The sequence below is a fragment of the Helicoverpa armigera genome, chromosome 4 (genome assembly GCF_030705265.1).
Source record: "Helicoverpa armigera isolate CAAS_96S chromosome 4, ASM3070526v1, whole genome shotgun sequence".
Lineage (NCBI taxonomy): Eukaryota > Metazoa > Arthropoda > Insecta > Lepidoptera > Noctuidae > Helicoverpa > Helicoverpa armigera.
Window position 1 is genome coordinate 10905407 of NC_087123.1, and position 18720 is coordinate 10924126.

The following is an 18720-nucleotide window of genomic DNA, read 5'->3' on the forward strand; positions in this document are numbered from 1 at the left end:
GGAATAGAAGCTTTTGGTTTTTGTGGATGTTTAGTTAGAGGTACTCGTGCAGCGACGGCAGCAGAGCGTGAAGCGAGGTCCGGTGCGCGTTCGCGTGCTTCCGCCAGAGCTTTCGTTGTGTGCTTTCGCGAATCGATCCCTGTTTTCCTGCTTGGCGTTTGTTGTTGTAGCAGACAATTGGTAAACTGTATCTGTAAGACTTGTCGGAACACATCAAGGCTGCACTGTCTCACGCTTATCTGAAGCCAATTGGACGTGATCTTGTCGGTAGTTTACAACAGACGGTGGTTCTTAACAAAGTGTGTGAGAGTTGCAAAACTCCGGGAAACGGTGATAGCATCCGGAGACACGTCGTGGTGACGCATCGGCTGTCATTGTCTGATGTGCATGATGTCACATAATTTAGATCTTAATTGCAACGAGCGAAATTGGAGCGGGAACGATTTTTATCTACTTTATTGCAGTTTGCAAGTTCAAAGCACAAGCTCCAAGGGTCATTCACGTAGATTGTTTTAATCTTATTGCATTGTTTTGTGTAACAGGGTCATGTTAATTAATATGCGTTTGATGAATCCAATCACAGATGACCAAAACCCAGAGGTCAAACCAATCAAAAACTTGAAATAGATTTCTAGTCCAAGTTTGTTGATTGACTCTTCCAAGAGTTTAACGAACAAATCTTCTTAACTTTCCTGAATTGACTTATCTGCTTTTCTCATCGATCGATTAATACAGGAATTGTACTAATGTCTAATCTAATTACTTGTCTAAAACCTCTCGAAGGCGTTGTAAGTTCCCCTTTTCTAGTGTCTTATAGTTTAGATTACTTTAAGTTCATTTTATTAGATTAGCTGCACACTACAAGCACTACTTTAGAATCATCATAAATCCAAATATTTCCATAACACTCTTTGAATCTTAAGTCGTTCATCATTCATTTTCAAACCGAATGTTACTCTTCTTATTCCTAATGATTGCTAGTAAGCTGTTACTTTTCTTCGAAAGCTCTTTCTTCATAAAACCGGCTACCTATAGGTTCTCATAATCCTCTTCTGAATGGTTTCTTAATCAATTCTGATTCTTGATCTATTAAAGCGTTATTCATTTCTATGTCCCTTAATCTTTCCGCGTCCACAATTTTCTACGCAGTTCTTTTTCGTTTGATGTTCTAATTAATACGAAGTCTATGGACACGTTTTCTCAAGATGCTGTTCATAGACTCTGTATTTGCTTTTGCTAGTATTGAATAGTTTTAGTTTATTAGCGCTTATAATATTACACTAGCTAAATTAAACCCATGTCGGTAGCGTAGGAATAAGGGTTGATTAATCATCCTTTTTGTAACTGCAATAACCTTCGTTTAAGTAGCGTTGAAATGTAGGAATCAGGGTTGGTTATTTCCTTTCTTTCAACTGCAACACAATTAAAAGATTTCCCTTCTTAATACACAAACAGAGCCTCAAAATCAATAGCATATTTCGCAACTCCAACTCCGAGATCGGATATCTGAAAATTGGATATTAAATACTTTTAAGCACACAACTTCGAAGGAGATTCCGGTCCCACGGAATAATCGAATGAATAATACGTCTTCCTCCCGCGAATGCGATAATAGGGAGTCAAGTTCAGAGAGGCCAATGAAAACAAATAAACAAATTGGCCAATTTCGCTGGAGTTAACAGTTTGTTCTGAGAGCAACGCAGCGGATTGTGCAATGGTACATGCTTCCTTTTTAGTTGAACAAACGAGTTATGTTTCCTCTGAATCTAGTTTTGGATTGGTTTGTGTGTGTACTTTTGGTGATGTTAATTGGATTTTTGATTGTTTTTCAGCATCTTTACTTGTAGCTTAGATTTAAGTTACAGCATGTTCTGAAATTGTGTTCGTTTTTTCATATTGAATGTGTTGCATTTTGTGTTCCATTGTAATTTTAAGACTTTAGTCCAGTTCGTTCAGAATTCGTACCTATTACGTTGTTTTACTTATGTAAAGCTCTGTAGCGCGTCCTAATGGTTAAAAGAAAACGAAAGCTTGTGCTCGTAGTTCTAAAGTAGACAAAGTAGACAATTCCCAAAACCTACTAATACCCTGAAATGAAACCTAAAAATAATCTCACGACCACAATCTAAAATATTAATATCACTTCTAAGTCCAAGTGTTGAAACGGAGTTCTCTTCATCCGCCTGTAGTCTCAAATATCCCGATTATTGCCACAAGTAATATCATAAGTTGATTCATACTTTCTCTGTGGGATAATCCTCCTCTTATTGCTGCCAAGCAAACGCGACGCTTACGCTTTTCATCCTATACATTGCCGAACATGTACGTGCTCAGCCGTCTAGGTAAAAGTTTAAACATCGATGTACTGAAAAGTTTCGCAGAAATGTAATTGTGGTGGATATTTTATTTGAGTTAGGGAGTCGCGACGGTGAACGCTCGCTTTTCAATGAGAATTCAGTTTTAAGTTTGGATACGTTTACATTGGAAGTTAATATTGAATTTTTATAGTTTGAGCAAGTTATTGTTTATTAGAAGTTGTTTAAGAAGCTATTGGATTGAGTTGTATGTATAACGATCACGCACGTTGCGTTGAACTTAGTCTTTTCAATTTTCGTTAAATTGAGACGCAATTGATCTTGAGTAAAATAAGAGAATAAGAACAATAGAAGTTGTAAAACTTTGAACCAAAATCAATATTCCCGGAGCGAAGGCATCTATTATCATCTTGAGGATGTATTCAATGAGTGTAAACTTCCAAGTGAATTCATATAGAAATTTTAAGAACGCAACGCGACAAGATGCAAAGGAAACAATACTAAATCATACAATCATCGTCATACACATGTGACTTCCTTCAAACAATTCCATCTCATAGGTGTAAGTACAAAAAATGCTCAATTTCCGATGTCGCATCCGATAGCAAAGACAGACGTGGCTACAAAAAATTCTTTACAAAACTGTATCGACCAACTTTAAACAGTACTCCATAAAATCCAAAATTCGCCCTACGCCGTTGACTTAAGGGTTGAATTCGAATGTGCTGACTTAGGGGAAAGTGCAACAATAAGTTTGTTGAAATATTAAGGCATCAGAAAAAGTGGTAGTGTGGGAAAGATTGTCGTAAAAAACTAAACATCTGCGTGTCTATTGAGCGGGATTCGAGTGGCTGAATGGGATGGGACGGTAACTTTATATCGCGGAGGCCTTATCATTCTAATGTGTTTAGAATTTGATGGAGTCCTGATATTCTATTGGCATGTTTATGGACCTTATTTTACTTTAAATATTCATCTTGTTTAATTAGAAAATGTTGTAGATTCAACTTGCTAGTAAATACTAAGGGTAGTGACATTTTCAATTTTGAGTCCATTCGACAGCGTTTGTTTGTCTGCAAACAAATTTAAATTTACTTTTTCGTCTAGACTAGTTGTTTTGGAAAACTAAAGACCTCCGTCTCAATTTGTAGGTGCTTAGTTGTCTTCTGTTGATAGCCAACAGACAGATATAATGTCAACAACCCTAAAATCGCCTACTGACTCAAATCATGAAATGAAATGAGGAGTTTTCGTTATTTTTTTTAAATCTTAAGTTTTTAAGTTGGTTTCGAACAATTGGAAATTAAAGCTACTAACAATCCAATAAACTCATAAAAGTAAGACACGAACTCAAACCCGACTATATAATATTATGGGTGCAAAAGTTTGTATGTATGGATATTTTCCTTTAGCACGTAGTAACTAATAGACAGATTTTAATGAAACTTGACAGTGACTTGACATACATAATATCAAAATAAAATATGGGCCACTTTTCATCCAGTTACAAGAAGTAGTACCTTCAGAAAGCGGGTGAAACCGCTGCCATAAGCTAGTTCATGATAACTGCAAATGGTACTTTCTAACAAAGCATAGAAGAAAACAAACAGACAACAGCCACAATAAACGGTTTAATACTTAATAACAAATATCTACTAGTTGAATAGCTCGTATAAAATAATAGAGCGGGAATTGAATCCGCATCGCTCCGTGGCAATCAGGCTGATGTACGTATACGTATCCTGCCTGCCGTGTCATTACATACGGATTTATAGATGTATTTGTGTGAGAAACTATCAATGTAAAAAACAACTGTTCTACATTGTTATTTTGTGTGTTATATTAACTTGGCTAAAATTATAAATGCGAAAGTAACTTTGTTTATCAAAAATACTGAACTAATTTAAAATCTTGGTCCAGAGGTAATCTTAGAGCCTGAAAAACTACGTAAACCAATTTTTATCCGGGTGCGGATAGTCGTTTTTGGGGACGAGATGTAATCATGATGAACTGGTAGTAAATACTTAATATTCGAATGTGGATGATATGCGAATAGTACTAAAAATTAAAATCAAGTTGAATCCTATGTTTGTAACAGTCGCATCAAAAGGTGCAATTGCACGAATGATTTACAATTACAATCCATAATGAAGCGCAGACAGTTATTGTTTGATCCTCACCTATATTTTCCATCTCACCGAGCCAATTAATTGGGGTCCCTCAATTGACACATCAACAGTTGGTTTTCGAAAACCAATGCAAAAGGACTGCAAATTCACAACCACTGGTTGAATATAGTGAACAACCAGACAAACAAATTAATCAAGAAGTAACTATATTTAAAGACAATAATAAAGCTGATGATTAAGAAAAAAAATATGATCAAAATGACAGCAATAAACCTTGACAGCACAACCATAGATTAAAAAAAGAACTCGCACCTCTTTAATGGTTTTATAACAACTTTTTAACAAAACGAAGGTGCTGATCCATCGATAATAATATACGAACTACTTTAAGCAACCATCGATAAGTTATCAGTAGATAATCATTATGGAATGATCACTTATATTGAGATATCGGCTTCCTGTGCAGGTATTATGTTCAAACGGATGTTACAGTACACAGCTGGTGAGGTAAAAATGTTCAAGTAGGATTTTATGTTCTGTTATTTAATATCGTGAGCTTTGTGAGTCGTTGAAATCGTTTGTACTTACTTCTTTAATTTATGGTTGTCGGTAACTGGAACCTTATTTGGTTATTTGAATGTTTTTGAATGTGTGTCGTAATATTTCGCAATATTTTCAAAATATTAGTCACTAGCTTTATTTATAACATCTTATCTGTCAATTTCCTCTCACTAAGCTAACATAAGCTCAAGGTAGCAAGAATCCACCCACATGTGCCCACAAGCTAGTCTCTCTAACTAAAACAAGCATCTTCTCACGAACAAACTACCCACATTCTTCATAACAAGACTGAATGATTTCCGAACATACAAACGCAGTTCGGTTCAGTTTGCGCGTCGCTACAAAAAAGCGACAACATCCGAAGCTAAAAATATTCCGTATAATTGCAGCCCAACGCTGAAAGCGCAATGCTTTCGCTGCAGCGGTTGTACGGTTGCCCTTGACAACCCAGACCCAGATACTATCGCGTTCTACCCACACGTCCACACACACCCACACACTCGCACCCCACGAATCCTTGCGACACACACTCGCCGAACACATACAGCACACATGCGAACGGCTTGCGTTCTGAAGTGAGCTTTTTAATTTTTTTTCGAGGAACGCTCTTTGTGCGCTCCTACAAAGAGTTTTGCCCTGTGATTACTAATGCGGAATGATTTCGAACGCGACGTTTTTGAACGTAGAATCGTAACAAAAGACGACTTGAATGTATTCGATATACAAATAGTGAGGCATGATGTCACAGCAAGCGTTTGAGAGTTCTTGTCTAAGATAAAGCGTAGCTTATCATTAGGATCTAATCAGTTAACATATAAGAAGTGACATTTACAACTCATAGCATGCCGACCCCCCACTGAAACCCATAGCACTCAAGGAGATCCATCAAAACAGCCATCCATCATTAACTGTTAAGTTGGTCCAAAGTAGAACATTATGCGGAGAAGCCACAAAGCTACATTAATTTCATGTAGATAGGGTAACGGAACAGAAAAATCTTGTAAGTCCCTCAGGAAAATACTGCGAGGTACTTGAGGGAAAGCGAAAAAGTCGAAACAAGCAAGTTGCAATTTACTCCCTCTTTGTGATGGAAACAAAAGACATTTCTTTTGATGCGTATCCTTTGGAAGCCTTACTTATGGCTCAGATTCGCCAAAGTTTTATAATGAGAGAATTTGATCAATAAGGAATTAGTGGCGTCGGCCATTGAAGATAGGGTTTCATCGACTTTTTTTAAAGAATTTAATTTAAATTCTGTCTCTCACTTTCTTTTACAAAAGCCTCGAAATTCAATTCTTGAGAACTGTGAAATCATCGATGTAAAATATATCAACATATTTTTACAACTAAAGTAAAGTAAATATTCAATTTTTGAAATAGATTATGATATAACAATTTGACAAGTCTCCACAAATAAGGTTAGTCGATAAAAATAATGTCTGGTTTAATAATAACGAAGCTTTGACGTCATCAATACTGCAAATGAAGTGCTAATGCTCGTCTCTTTGCCTGAATAAAATTCCTGTTCTATGAAATACGTATTCACCCATTAGTTCAGCTTATAAATGGTTTAATTAAAGCAATATACTATATTAATAAGGTTACAAACAAAGTATTTTGGCAATACATATTTTCAAGTAATGTTGAAAATTCACAAAAAAAAAGCTAATGAAATCCAGTTTCTGTTAATTTTATTTCCCCATTATTTTTTTATGTAAAAACCGTATTAAAAATTGGCAGCAAAATACTTACATACTTACAAGAAATGCACGAAAAATAATTATGTCAATCAAAACCAAAACCAGAAATCTATTTCAATAGACAATTTTAAAAATAAAATACATTTTCTAAAAACGTCACATTGAATCTCGATCAATGAAAATAGACATTTTAAATTGAAACTTTTCAAAAATAGTCGCCCTTAAAATAGTGTGACAGAAATAGAGCGTAACATTAGGTACTATTGCCGTACCCTTCTAATAATAGATATTGTTTACTCCTATGTGATAATGCTACTAAATAAGATGGTATTTTAAAGTTTCGAGATCGTATTCGGTGATGTGCATCCTAAAATTGGTCGTGTAACAAAAAGCACGCGCGTTTTTTTTTTGTATCATAGACATTTGGTTGTTTGGGCAGGATTCGCGCCAAAAACATTTAATAAGTACGTATGTAAATAGAAAAATATAAACTTTCTGAACTTGTAAATAGACACAAATAGTCATTGTGATTTCTTTATGCTTGAAAAGCTTATGTAAGCTTTTGAAAAACTACTCAAAATGAATGCCGAAGAATTTAATTTTCATAATCATTGAAATATTTTACGTCAGATGAAAACTGGTATTTTGTTGGTCTTGTATTTTTTTTGTCTTTAGATTAAAGCAGAAAATTAATGGACTTTCCGATCCTTAAAGCAATGTTGCCACATCCCACCAAAGTGTTACCAAACACAAAAAAAAATAAAGAAAAATTACTAAAACTAATGTTTTTCTTCGCACATTTTCTTGCACGGGCCTGCACGCGATCGGGGTCAGGTTACCAGGGTGAGAGGGGGCGGCTTCGTGACGTCACGGCTGCGAAATGTTACCGGCATATGACAACGTGATTATCGCGCACCGACGGTTTTATCAACGCACATTAACGTTCAGAAACGATTTGCTAATGTTAGTTGGATAAGGTTAGGTTGTTTATCTAGGCTGATGATTTTCTGAACTGAGTATATGAAGATGAACTGAAAAGGGAGATCTTTTTTAAGCTTTGAACTTTTTGGTGAAACTTTTTGCTGTTGAAGGATTGCAATTGGAATGTCGAAATGCTTGATACAGTTTCTGGGATTCATTCGATTGTTTTATTTTTTGCGTATAATTCAAAATATGGTTGTTTTTTTGCTACATTGACAATTGGGTTAAACAGTTCTTGAGCAAGTTGAGCTTTCGAAGTTTGTCAGGTCCAACGCTAAGTTTAAGTTTTTTGTTCATTTCAATCGTATATTATAATATATATCTGATATATTATAATATATCGTATATTATAATATAATATCTGAAACCAATCAAACAGAACGGTAAATAACAACAGCTGATTGTTCCGAATTTCCATTAAAAGTTCGCAAGTATGGGTTATTCGCGCCATTGCATCGATTCGCGCTCAATTCAAAACAAAAGCGCGCATGCGCGGCCCGCCATCGCAGTAAACATGTCGAGCTCTGGCCATAACTTGCGAATTTCCTTACCTCCATTCTTCCTTCTCCACAATTTACATCTTCCCCGTGTAACTAACGCTCCACAAGTTTATTTTTCCATTTTCCTGCTATAGTTTATTCTAATGGTGTATTCTTGTCCGCAGATTGGTGCCGGCCGTACGGATAACCGGCCCAGACGACGCCTCATGCGCCGAAGCTGATACACGTTCAACCAAAAGCCACGAAATCCTCAAACCAAAGCCTCCAGTCATATCTTTCGTTTCGAAAATCTAAATATAAGCACTATTTTTTTAACCTTTTAACGATAAATCTAAATCGTAAATAGTATACGCTAACTCCCAAACAGTACAAATTAATTTAAGTCTGAAGTGATCGGTATTTACAATAAAAAAGCCTTGAACGAGCGAAGTTAATCAACCAACGACCAGTATTTAAACGTTCCAAAATAATAGAAATCGTTAAACGAGTGCACAAAATATTTTATCGATCGTTAACAATTATAATACGAACCGAATCCTCGAGCATTTTGTAAAAAAGTCAGCCAAAGATTTTTATAAACCCTTAGACTTTAAGAGTTCGTGTAAGTTCAACTGCCTCTTGTTAAGGACTTTTATATTTATTCCTTAGTTGGATAACGAAGATATTGTGATTAGTTTTAGTGTAAACCAGTGTGCCGTATAACCGTAACATTAAGTGCTACTTAGAATACCGAACGTTAACAAATTAGCGGAGCCACGTCAAGAGTACAAATTGTAAGTTCCAGTGCAGTTCCGAGTGTTCAGTACTACAATAGACTTAGAGCTTATTTTTGTAAGGGTTTATGGTCCCCGACGCGATGAGGCAGCGTCGAGGCAAGGCGTCATGAGCGAGGCGCTCCACAGCGACGCCAGCGCAGACAGCGCTCTTCCGCCGTTCTCCACCTTCGGCGACATGGAGAACGAGCAGCGGATCCTCACAGCCGACACGCGGCTGCTCGACCCCGCCTGGGAGTACTACGAGAGGACCGGAGACACGGTCTCCGTCATCGCCAGCCAGCCGCAGTACCGACCCTGGGAATCAATGCCCATCACGGTGCACTCCAAAGACTCCTTCCTGCGGGCTGGCTTCTCCGCGGCGCTGGACTACCAGCCCGTCACGCTGCAGCCGATAACGAACAAGCTGCCGTCCTTCCAGAGCCAGTTCCAGACTTTTCCAGAAACGTCGGTGATACCGGAGACGGGTCTGCCTAGCGTGACCCCGGTGCCGGTCACGGCGAGCCCGACGCCCAGCGCGAGTCCTAGTCAGTTAACCCAACTCACGCAACTAACCACACCGTCGTCACCTGCGCATCTCACAACTCTAGCGCAGATGACGCCCCTATCGACCACCCTGACGACTCTGTCGCCGGTCAACGCCACAACATTCCATACGCTAACAGCTGTGAACGCACGAAGCTTCCCGATCGTGCCGGCGCCCTTGCAGGCGAGGGAGCTGGCACCCGCCGGACAGGCGTACATCGACGACCGACACATACAGCTATACCAACCAAACATAGCCACTATAAACGCGTATCCGACGCAAAATGGTATCCTACATCAGAACGGAACGCTCCTACACCAAAACGGGAGCTTAATACAGAACATACAAAGTCCAACCGTTGTTCATGTGTTGAAAAACGAGCCTTTTGATGTGAAAGCGCTACAGGAGAAGTATACGCCGAACGGGCTACATCACAGTAATTTCCAGAATCCAATGTTGATTGACAATGGTTATGAGAAAAAGACGAATGGGTTTGGCACCGGTTCGTCGCCAACAAGATCGGACTTTAGGAAGAAGGAGAGACGGAAAATGAGGGCAAACAGCACAGAGTCAGACGGGTCTAACATGGAAGTAGGGTCAGAAAGCAGTGGGCAGGTCGCGGCGGTGTCTTCAACGGCAGGGTTTAAATCGCCGATGCACGGAGCACCCCCGATGAACACTGGCCCTATGGAAATGGACGACATTACCAGTGAAAAACAGGTGAGCATTTTAAACTCTTACTAACAGTTTTGTTATATACCTAAACTTTTACCTGACTAAAAACAAGCGAGTGTTTTGCTATAATATCCACGAACATAAAGAAGATAATAAAAATTTGTTTACATAACTATCAATCTGAGTAGTAACAGTTTCGACTTCGCCAATAATAGAACGATTCCCTGCTACACACGCCATAGCGCACAATCATTAGCCGCTGATATATGACAGAACAAATGTAAACAAAATGATACATACACGAAACGTAGGCAAGTTGAAAAGCAACACAATAAAATCGGGAACGACAACTAATCTCCCTTCCCACGAATTGGCGAATTGCGTAAACAAGACGCGAGGGAATCGCGAAAAGCCGACTGCGTATTCCACGAAAGATATAAGAATTCTCAGAATTTTCATTCAGCTACACGGCCGTCGAAAGTGGATATTCGAGAGAACCCGAAAAAGAGAAACTTCCCCCGTAATTCCACCTTTTATTATTCTCCGAGCAGTTTTTATTCTCGGTCTTGAGTTTCGAAATGGCCGAACTCCTTGTCTTCGCGGCTATAAATTTAATAGTTAGCCGATTCTCTTGCTCCACCAATAAATTAACTTCCTCTCTCGTTTAAAACACAAATTAAAGTCGGGCGATTTATGCGTGTCCTGCTTAGAAAATTTTATGACTTTGAAATTTAACAGCGAATGCAATTAGTCGGCAGTTTTGAAAAGCCCTCGATATTAACGGAGTTAGAACGTTTTAATTGTGTCCCGAACTGCCAAGTTTATAGTGCCGTTTTACTAAATCATTTTGTCAACAGTCCTTGTACAACTTTTTTGTTATATTTGCTTGCAACAATCTTCACATGTGAGTAAAGTCATTACATATTTTTCTAAAAAACCTCAAGACATTTTAAAACAGTATCACCCTATTTATATGAATTGAAACATAAAAACTTTATACAAATAATAAACAGTTCAATAACATGCTAAACAATTCCTACACGCATGACTGAGCCTAATCAATTAAAAATAAAACTATTTCTAACGCTAGATCTACAGTCGTACTTGAGAATTCTTTTGTAATTAAAATTTGTTATTAGTGAAGCAAGTTGGCAGACCTAAAAACTTATCTAACGAGTATGAAAGGTTCTAGGTTTCTAGACTTTGACGACATTCTTTAGGCAGTAAATGTCAGCGCTTCCTCGTCTAATAACAAACACCTTTTGTAGCAGCTGCTTCAACAGTAATTGTTAGAGATGTACCACGATTAGTCGATATTACGTCTTCAGGGATCGATAATCGGTAATCAGTATAATTCAGTGCTGTTGTGAATTATGATGGTGCTGTATAAAGGATAACTGCGCACTCGAATTTATTGAGTGAGATATCGATGGTGCGTAGTTTAGTGGGCAAGTTTTGTTAGTAGTCGTAAAATCGGTTGTTGATAGGTACTTTACCAATTGATTATCGGTATATCGTGTAGATCTAATAATAAGGTAATGAGCAGCAAAAATATGCTCTAATTGGATATAAAACAAATTGAAAAATTCCACATACTTAAATAAAATGTAATTTTTACTACATGACGCCTTTTAATCGATAGTCTCAGTATAATAACATTAATTTAACATGTAAATTCCAACCAATAATTACGAGGTATCGATAAGATTGTTATTGGATCAATCAATTTATAATATCGGCTAATTTTAATCGATGCAATGACTCGACTAAAGAATCTGACGATTTAATTTATCGAAAAAGTTCAGCTGCCGTTGACTTAATATCGATTGTTATCGCATATTTCATAGAATTATTATACTTTATTACATTTTTCTTTAACAACGTCAATCATAAAGCTGTATTACGGTTAATTCACTATTGCATTTAGCTTAATGGCTCGTTCGTTACTTGCATTTTGTGCAAATAAATAAATAAAGTTCAACGTAATTACATACTCTGTACTACGTCACTCATTTTTAACAGTAACAAAACGATTAATAGTTCTTTCGCCTGTCAAATAAAAAAAAGTATTTTCGTTGAAATATTTAAATTCAAATTGAGAATTCTGGAACATTAAATTCGAAATGGTAAAAACTTTTTCGCCATTAACCGAACTGAAATAAAAATACCAAAGTACGTGATCATTCGGATTTAATCTTTATTTCCCTATGATAGATTACATTTTCCTTTGTCTAGCCGCAGCTATTACTCATTATGCGAATGAGTCAAACGGGGAAAATCCGAAGCTTCCTAGAAATGTGGACAAAACATTAGGAAAACCGGAAGATGGCTATATTTTAGTGATGTAGCACTTACGAATAGACAATAATGAGGTTTCTTTATTTACTTTTTATTGAGGTTAGGCGTTGTACTTATATTGAGCTGTACTTATGTACAAACTAACCAACTATTGTAGCAAAGTACACGAGTCTTTATTATGATTTTGAGAAATATTATATGGTGTAGTGGACTTTAAAACCAATATTTGATTAATAAAAACAGAAATCTTAGTAGGAAAAATCAGCTTCAATATTTATGAACCTCTTTGCACGTCTAAAATTATATTTCCTAAATAAAAAATACATACATACTTGTAAGTAAAAACTAATTACTTACCTAGAAATAAGCTTCGTGTCACATCTGTTGTTGCATGTTGCAATAGACTAAAGGTTAGTTCTACAAAGCAAAGGCATGTAACTCTATAATGCCAGTCCGCTTAATTAAAATTAAAAAAAAAAAACTAACATCTGCAGGATAACCGGGTGATTAGAATATTTCTAAGGTGCTAATAGGAATACGTCATTTTTTGCGATTAGATACTGTAATTATCCTGCTTGGATAAAAACTTTATGCAAACAGCCTGCTTTAAATGTTCAAGGAAGGATTAGAACTGACAAGCGATAAACATTGATATTAATTAGGCTATCTATTTTGAATTTAGAACTAAATTAATTTATTTTTATTATTAAATACTTATCCTGAAAAAAAAGGTCGTGGTGCATCCCTTTTGAGGCCTATATGCACCGACAAATAAACGTCCGTTATTCACAACAACTCTTTACTTTGAAATTGAACGTGAAAATTATAGAAAACGGTTGTTTTAAGAAAACTGTCCTTTATGTTGCCGATGAACCTGGGCCTTAAAATTCTTGCGATTGTTTTCAAAAAACGTTATTTTCACCGGAATGCATATCCATCCATCGTCTAAGTTCACAGCGTTCGATATACGAATTTGAATAGAATTCCGTATTTAAATAATCGTCAGCTGTTTGTCGGTGCCACAATCGGTTGGTTCCGATTACGACCGAGATAATACGAACGTTGCACGAATGAAATTGCACCAAATATGGCGGACTTACCGTATCACAGCTGTTACGAACTTTTATTGGACCGTATTACTTTACTTTTGCAACATTGAAGGTATTTAAATTGCTTATAGGTACGGTCAATTAGATTACCTGTAATTTATGTGTGAAAAAATACAAATTGAGCCTTAAAAAAAATACAAAGAAAAAACTTCGAATAATATGGGATTGGTTAATGACTACCAGAACTGGATAAATACAAAAGTCGTAATAAGAGTACATGAGATCGCTCCGACTGAATGCGCCGGGGCACCGAGACGAGTCATAATAATGAGCGCGGAATACTCCGAAATTGTTGTCTGGCCAGTAATTGCAACGTCCCTTTATATTGGCAGCAATTCGCCAAACATTTGCCAAACACCTCTCTTTCTGTCGCGAACAAAACGGTTATAACTTAGTGGAGTAAACAGTTGGCCAAATGTTTGTTGCAGTATGGCCAACGTTTGGCACGGGATCGTGAATGAATCGCACACGCAACCAACGGGAATACGATCAGATACGACACTCGTGTAACAGTAAAATATGACTTAATGAACACTCTAAAGCCAATTTCTCGAATTAAACTTTCAAAACTGTGTTATTTAATTATCGAATTAATGTAAAAATGATAATTTTCGTGTTATGGTTACGTAAAAAAGGCTTTTAAGAATAAATTGAATGCTAAGTGGAATGTAACAAGTTATCATTAATATACTTAAAATTGAGTAAAATGGCGAAGTCGAAGCGTGCGTAGTGTCATAAAAGACACACTAACTTTACATTTACCGACTTCCCTTGCTCATGAACTTATTAACTAGACTTTTTAAACACATAGATTAACGTTTCTGAAACAAATTACAATAATAAATCAGTATTTCCGATCGCAGACGAAGAAGAAACGGAAAAGATGCGGTGAATGCATCGGTTGCCAACGTAAGGACAACTGTGGCGACTGCGCGCCGTGCCGCAACGACAAGTCGCATCAGATATGCAAGCAGAGACGGTGCGAGAAGTTGACCGAAAAGAAGGTGAGTACATAGCTTAATTTTAACAGAGTAAATATAGGAAAGAACAGAGAAATAGGTAATTTTTCAAGAATGAAAAATGATCGCACCAGTTTGAGAAGAAACTGAAAATCTTTCTAACAGTCACTTAGGTACAGTCAAAGTAGAAGATCAATTTAGTGTGAGACTTAAAAGAACACAGGTATTGGTGTTTTCTTATACTGATGTAGGTAGGTATACCAGGTGTGAAATTTTAGAGATTCAACGTAGGATCATCTTCTAGATTCTAGAGAGCTTTTTCTCAACTGAGTATGCTGAGATCAGCTTAATTAATAACCACAATATTCTTATATCCCTTTAGAAAGCATCAACTTACTCTTTATTATGACACCTTAATTTTCACGTATTTATTGGAAATTCTATGTATAGCTTCAAGTATGGACTTTGCCAAAATAAAGATATTTTGCAAAGCAGCCTGACAATATTTCATACAGTAATGTTATTGTAATTCTATGTATATTGAATCCGAAAATGGGCGACATGCCTCATTACTCCAATAAAATAATGTACTTAACAATACATAAATATAAATTTCACACAATGGTAACATAAAGCATATACGGTGACAGTTAACTTTATAACGCAATTACCGACATCAAATTAAAACAGTTAAATAATTTATATGACACTCCATTACTGACTTATAAAATGACCATGGCTGCCAAAATTAAAGTTAATGTCTCCCACAAATATTCCTTCCGATTCACGTTGCTTTTCGATTTCAATACGATCTTTTATACATTCACGAATGTATGTATCGATTCTGATAAATTTCATAAAAAAAATGTGTTGAATCGATTTAGGAATGACGCAAATACCTCGTTGTCGCCTTGTCGTGTCATTTGCATTAATTTATACGCGCGTGTGTTGGTCGACATCTTGTGACGCGGGAATTCTTGACAAGATGGCCGACACTTTTGTATGAGATACGACACGTGAATAACACGACATTGGAGACAAATAGGTGAATTTTAATTAATCGGATGTATGTAAAAATTAGCTACAGGTGATTCTGGATATTGTATGTAAGTAATATCTCAATGTTCAAGTCCTATTAAATGGTTGTAAAATGCCTTCAATATGTATAAGATAAATCGTATACTTTATATTCTGTCATAGATAATGATGATCTACATCATGCGCCTATTTATCGTAATCAAAAGAAAAACAATTCAAAATAAAACACAGGTTATCATAAAATACCAATAAAAATATTTAATAGCTGAATTAATAGGCCGTGAAAAGGCATTCGCATACTTTGTACTACGGAGTACTGTAGAGCAGGGAGTAGTCTCATTAATTAGGTCGCGTAAAATTATTCAAGTTTCTTTTGAAGTCATTTCAAAACGAAAATAAATGAAAATCAAAACCATAAAAGAGAAAAGATATTTTCTTTTTTCGTGTTTATTTCGGGCCACGTTTGTTTTTGTTTTCCGTACCTGATTGTTGGAATGTTAATAAATTGTCATTTTAACCTAGGTAATGCATACTTGCCTATTCAGTTCATTATTTTCTTTAATAAAAGGAATAAAAACCAATTATAAAATCTATATAAGGACGAATGACGGCATATATGTAGAGGTATGTGTATAAGTTAAACAGCTATAAATAAGAAAACCTATCAGTATGTATTTCCTAAAGTTTCATCAGCTAAATAATAAATCTAAAATGGCATGATGTACGATTTTGTCCCGATTAGATCATCGCCAGGACGACGCAGACAGATTGAAAAATGTTATGAACTGAACTTTTTAAATACATCTTGAGTATATCTGAAACATCATGTTATGAGCACCTACTTATCTCTGAACATACTTATGAATGAAAGAAATGAAATAATTAGGCTTTTGGAATTTGTGATAAAATTAAGACTTTACATAAGTAGGATTTTTATTTTCACCCATTGTTACTTTACATTATTAACAATATCCTATTGCTTTTAATACGAAATCTTCAAAAATAAGTATAACCCAAAAAAATAAAGAAGTAAACATAATTACAGTCTTATCTTCTTATTAAAAAGCTATACTAACAAAAGTAGGTACGTACTAAAATCGCTCGAATACTTTTCCCGAACAAAGGTAACCGAAAAAAAGTTTTTTACCCAAAGAAAGTGCGAAGAGAGAACGTACTTGACTTAATTTACGATTATAAGTTACCGGCTGCGAAGTAACTTTAGCAAATTAGTTTTAAAACAAGCACCGTAAAGCTTTTGGGGGGTACGGGTGGTCCCACCTTTGTTCGAAGTCCAGGAATTACGTTTGTTCAAAACCTACTTTGAATAAGTACTAGGTTAAGAGAAATGCCTTCTTGGAGCCACTTAATAATACGTTTGATAAAAATTTGGGACAAAGTCTATTGTTTTAAAAGGGCCTGTGGCGGACTTAATGATATCTGTGTGTCTCAAAATGGGTTGCCTTTTGAATCGGAGGACTTAGGCAGATTATCTAAGGCATATGGTCCTAAAATACTGTACCTACATAATTTATTTCCTCGTGTCATGATGTAGTTTTTCAATATTACTGATGTAGATTTTTTCATGCAAGGCAGTTTACCAAAAGTTATAAAAATATGACCCAAAATTATAGTGTAGTCAATTATAAAAATGCCACAATTAAGCTACTGTAGGTTAATGGGTAAAAAAGTTTAAAAATGCACCTGTAAAGGTAATTAAAGGCACACAAAAAAAGATTGATCTATTGGCATTTTGCTCTCACTATGTAATTAAAACATTTTGCTATACGAAATTCGTGGAACTATTTATTTAATTTTGATATTTACTAAGACTCTATACCCCAAACCATAATTGTGTATCTTCGGTTTATGCATAGGGGTGCAAAAACCTCTACTTTGATGTCATATCTATTTTAATATCGAAATCTACCACAAAGGAGGTAACAGTTACTTCAAAAAAATCAATTCAGCTGTTCAACCTATTTGGTCACCGGTCGCTTTTCTTTTTTTTCCGAAAAAGTTTAAAGGTATCCGTATTATTTATATAGTGTTTAGTTCATATGTCGCGCACATTATCTGGGCTCGCAAGCGCACGCGTCAACGTGCGCGGCAGATGCGCGGGAGGCGAGCTCCAATCGCGAGCGTCGACGCCTGCGCAGACCCGCCTTTACTTTTATCTGATTGTACCTATTGTACGGTAAAAGGTGTTGCGCCTTGTTACGGATTTGTTATCGGATTGAATTGTACCTAGTAGGTAGTTTTATTTTTATTAGTTTTAGGTTTTGGTGCAAGTTTTGGTGCAAGTGAAAGTTAACATTGCACCTAATAGTTATTGTTTCCGAATCTTCGTCCACTTGCAAACCTAACTACAAACTGCACTGTTCTTCTTCATTGGTAATGCACTACCAATGTTATAGAAGAGCTAATGTTTTTTTTTTTTTTAATTTTACTCTGAACATCAATCTGATATGCTTGACAATCACCATACATGCAATGCTATTTCGTTCACCTTTTCCGGAAAAAAAGAAGTAGGTTCAACTCATATTTACAACGTTCTAAATCTAAAAATGTTAATTACATCAATAGACAAAAGACCAAAAGACTTAAATGAACAAATCCTCATTGCTGTCAAACGCACTCAAACAACTGACCACCCCAAAGCAACAGATATGATTCGGAAGGGTGCAACGAGATATTGTTATAATCGGCCCGGTTATCCGGGTGATTGGTGATCACACCTGATACAATCGCCACGGACGCCTCTTATGACACGTTTGGGGAAGGGGGATGCACTGCATTTGAGTGAATGCATTTTTAATTTCGTAAATGCTGTTTTGGACAGGATTAAGAACCAAGGCAAAATGGTTTCTCACAAATATTGGTGACGATGTTTTTATCTAGGTGGAAAGATCTCTTTTGTATTTCTAAAGATCAAAAGTTACTTTTAGAAATCTGGGAACTGGGAATTGAAAAACAGGCTAAGGGACATTTACGTCATTAATAATCAACTTTTTTATGGCTATTAATCTGGGAACTGAAAAACAAGCTGAGAGACTTTTACATCAGTATTGGTCAAGTTTTTGATTGCTAGTCAGTCTATTAGCAATATTTTTGTTTGTCTTTCATCATATCATAATGTGATCTAGAATTTAATTACAA

General features: G+C 36.2%; 1 protein-coding gene across 1 annotated transcript in view; it reads left to right on the forward strand.

Moving 5' to 3' along the window:
- The first annotated feature begins 10062 nt into the window (after window positions 1-10062).
- The window catches only part of Tet (Ten-Eleven Translocation (TET) family protein), a 94331-nt gene continuing 85673 nt past the window's right edge, over window positions 10063-18720 (forward strand). Inside the window, 2 exon segments of the mRNA XM_064034249.1 lie at window positions 10063-10205; window positions 14431-14571. Coding sequence (XP_063890319.1) covers window positions 14532-14571 — 40 coding nt within the window. The 5' untranslated portion in view covers window positions 10063-10205; window positions 14431-14531.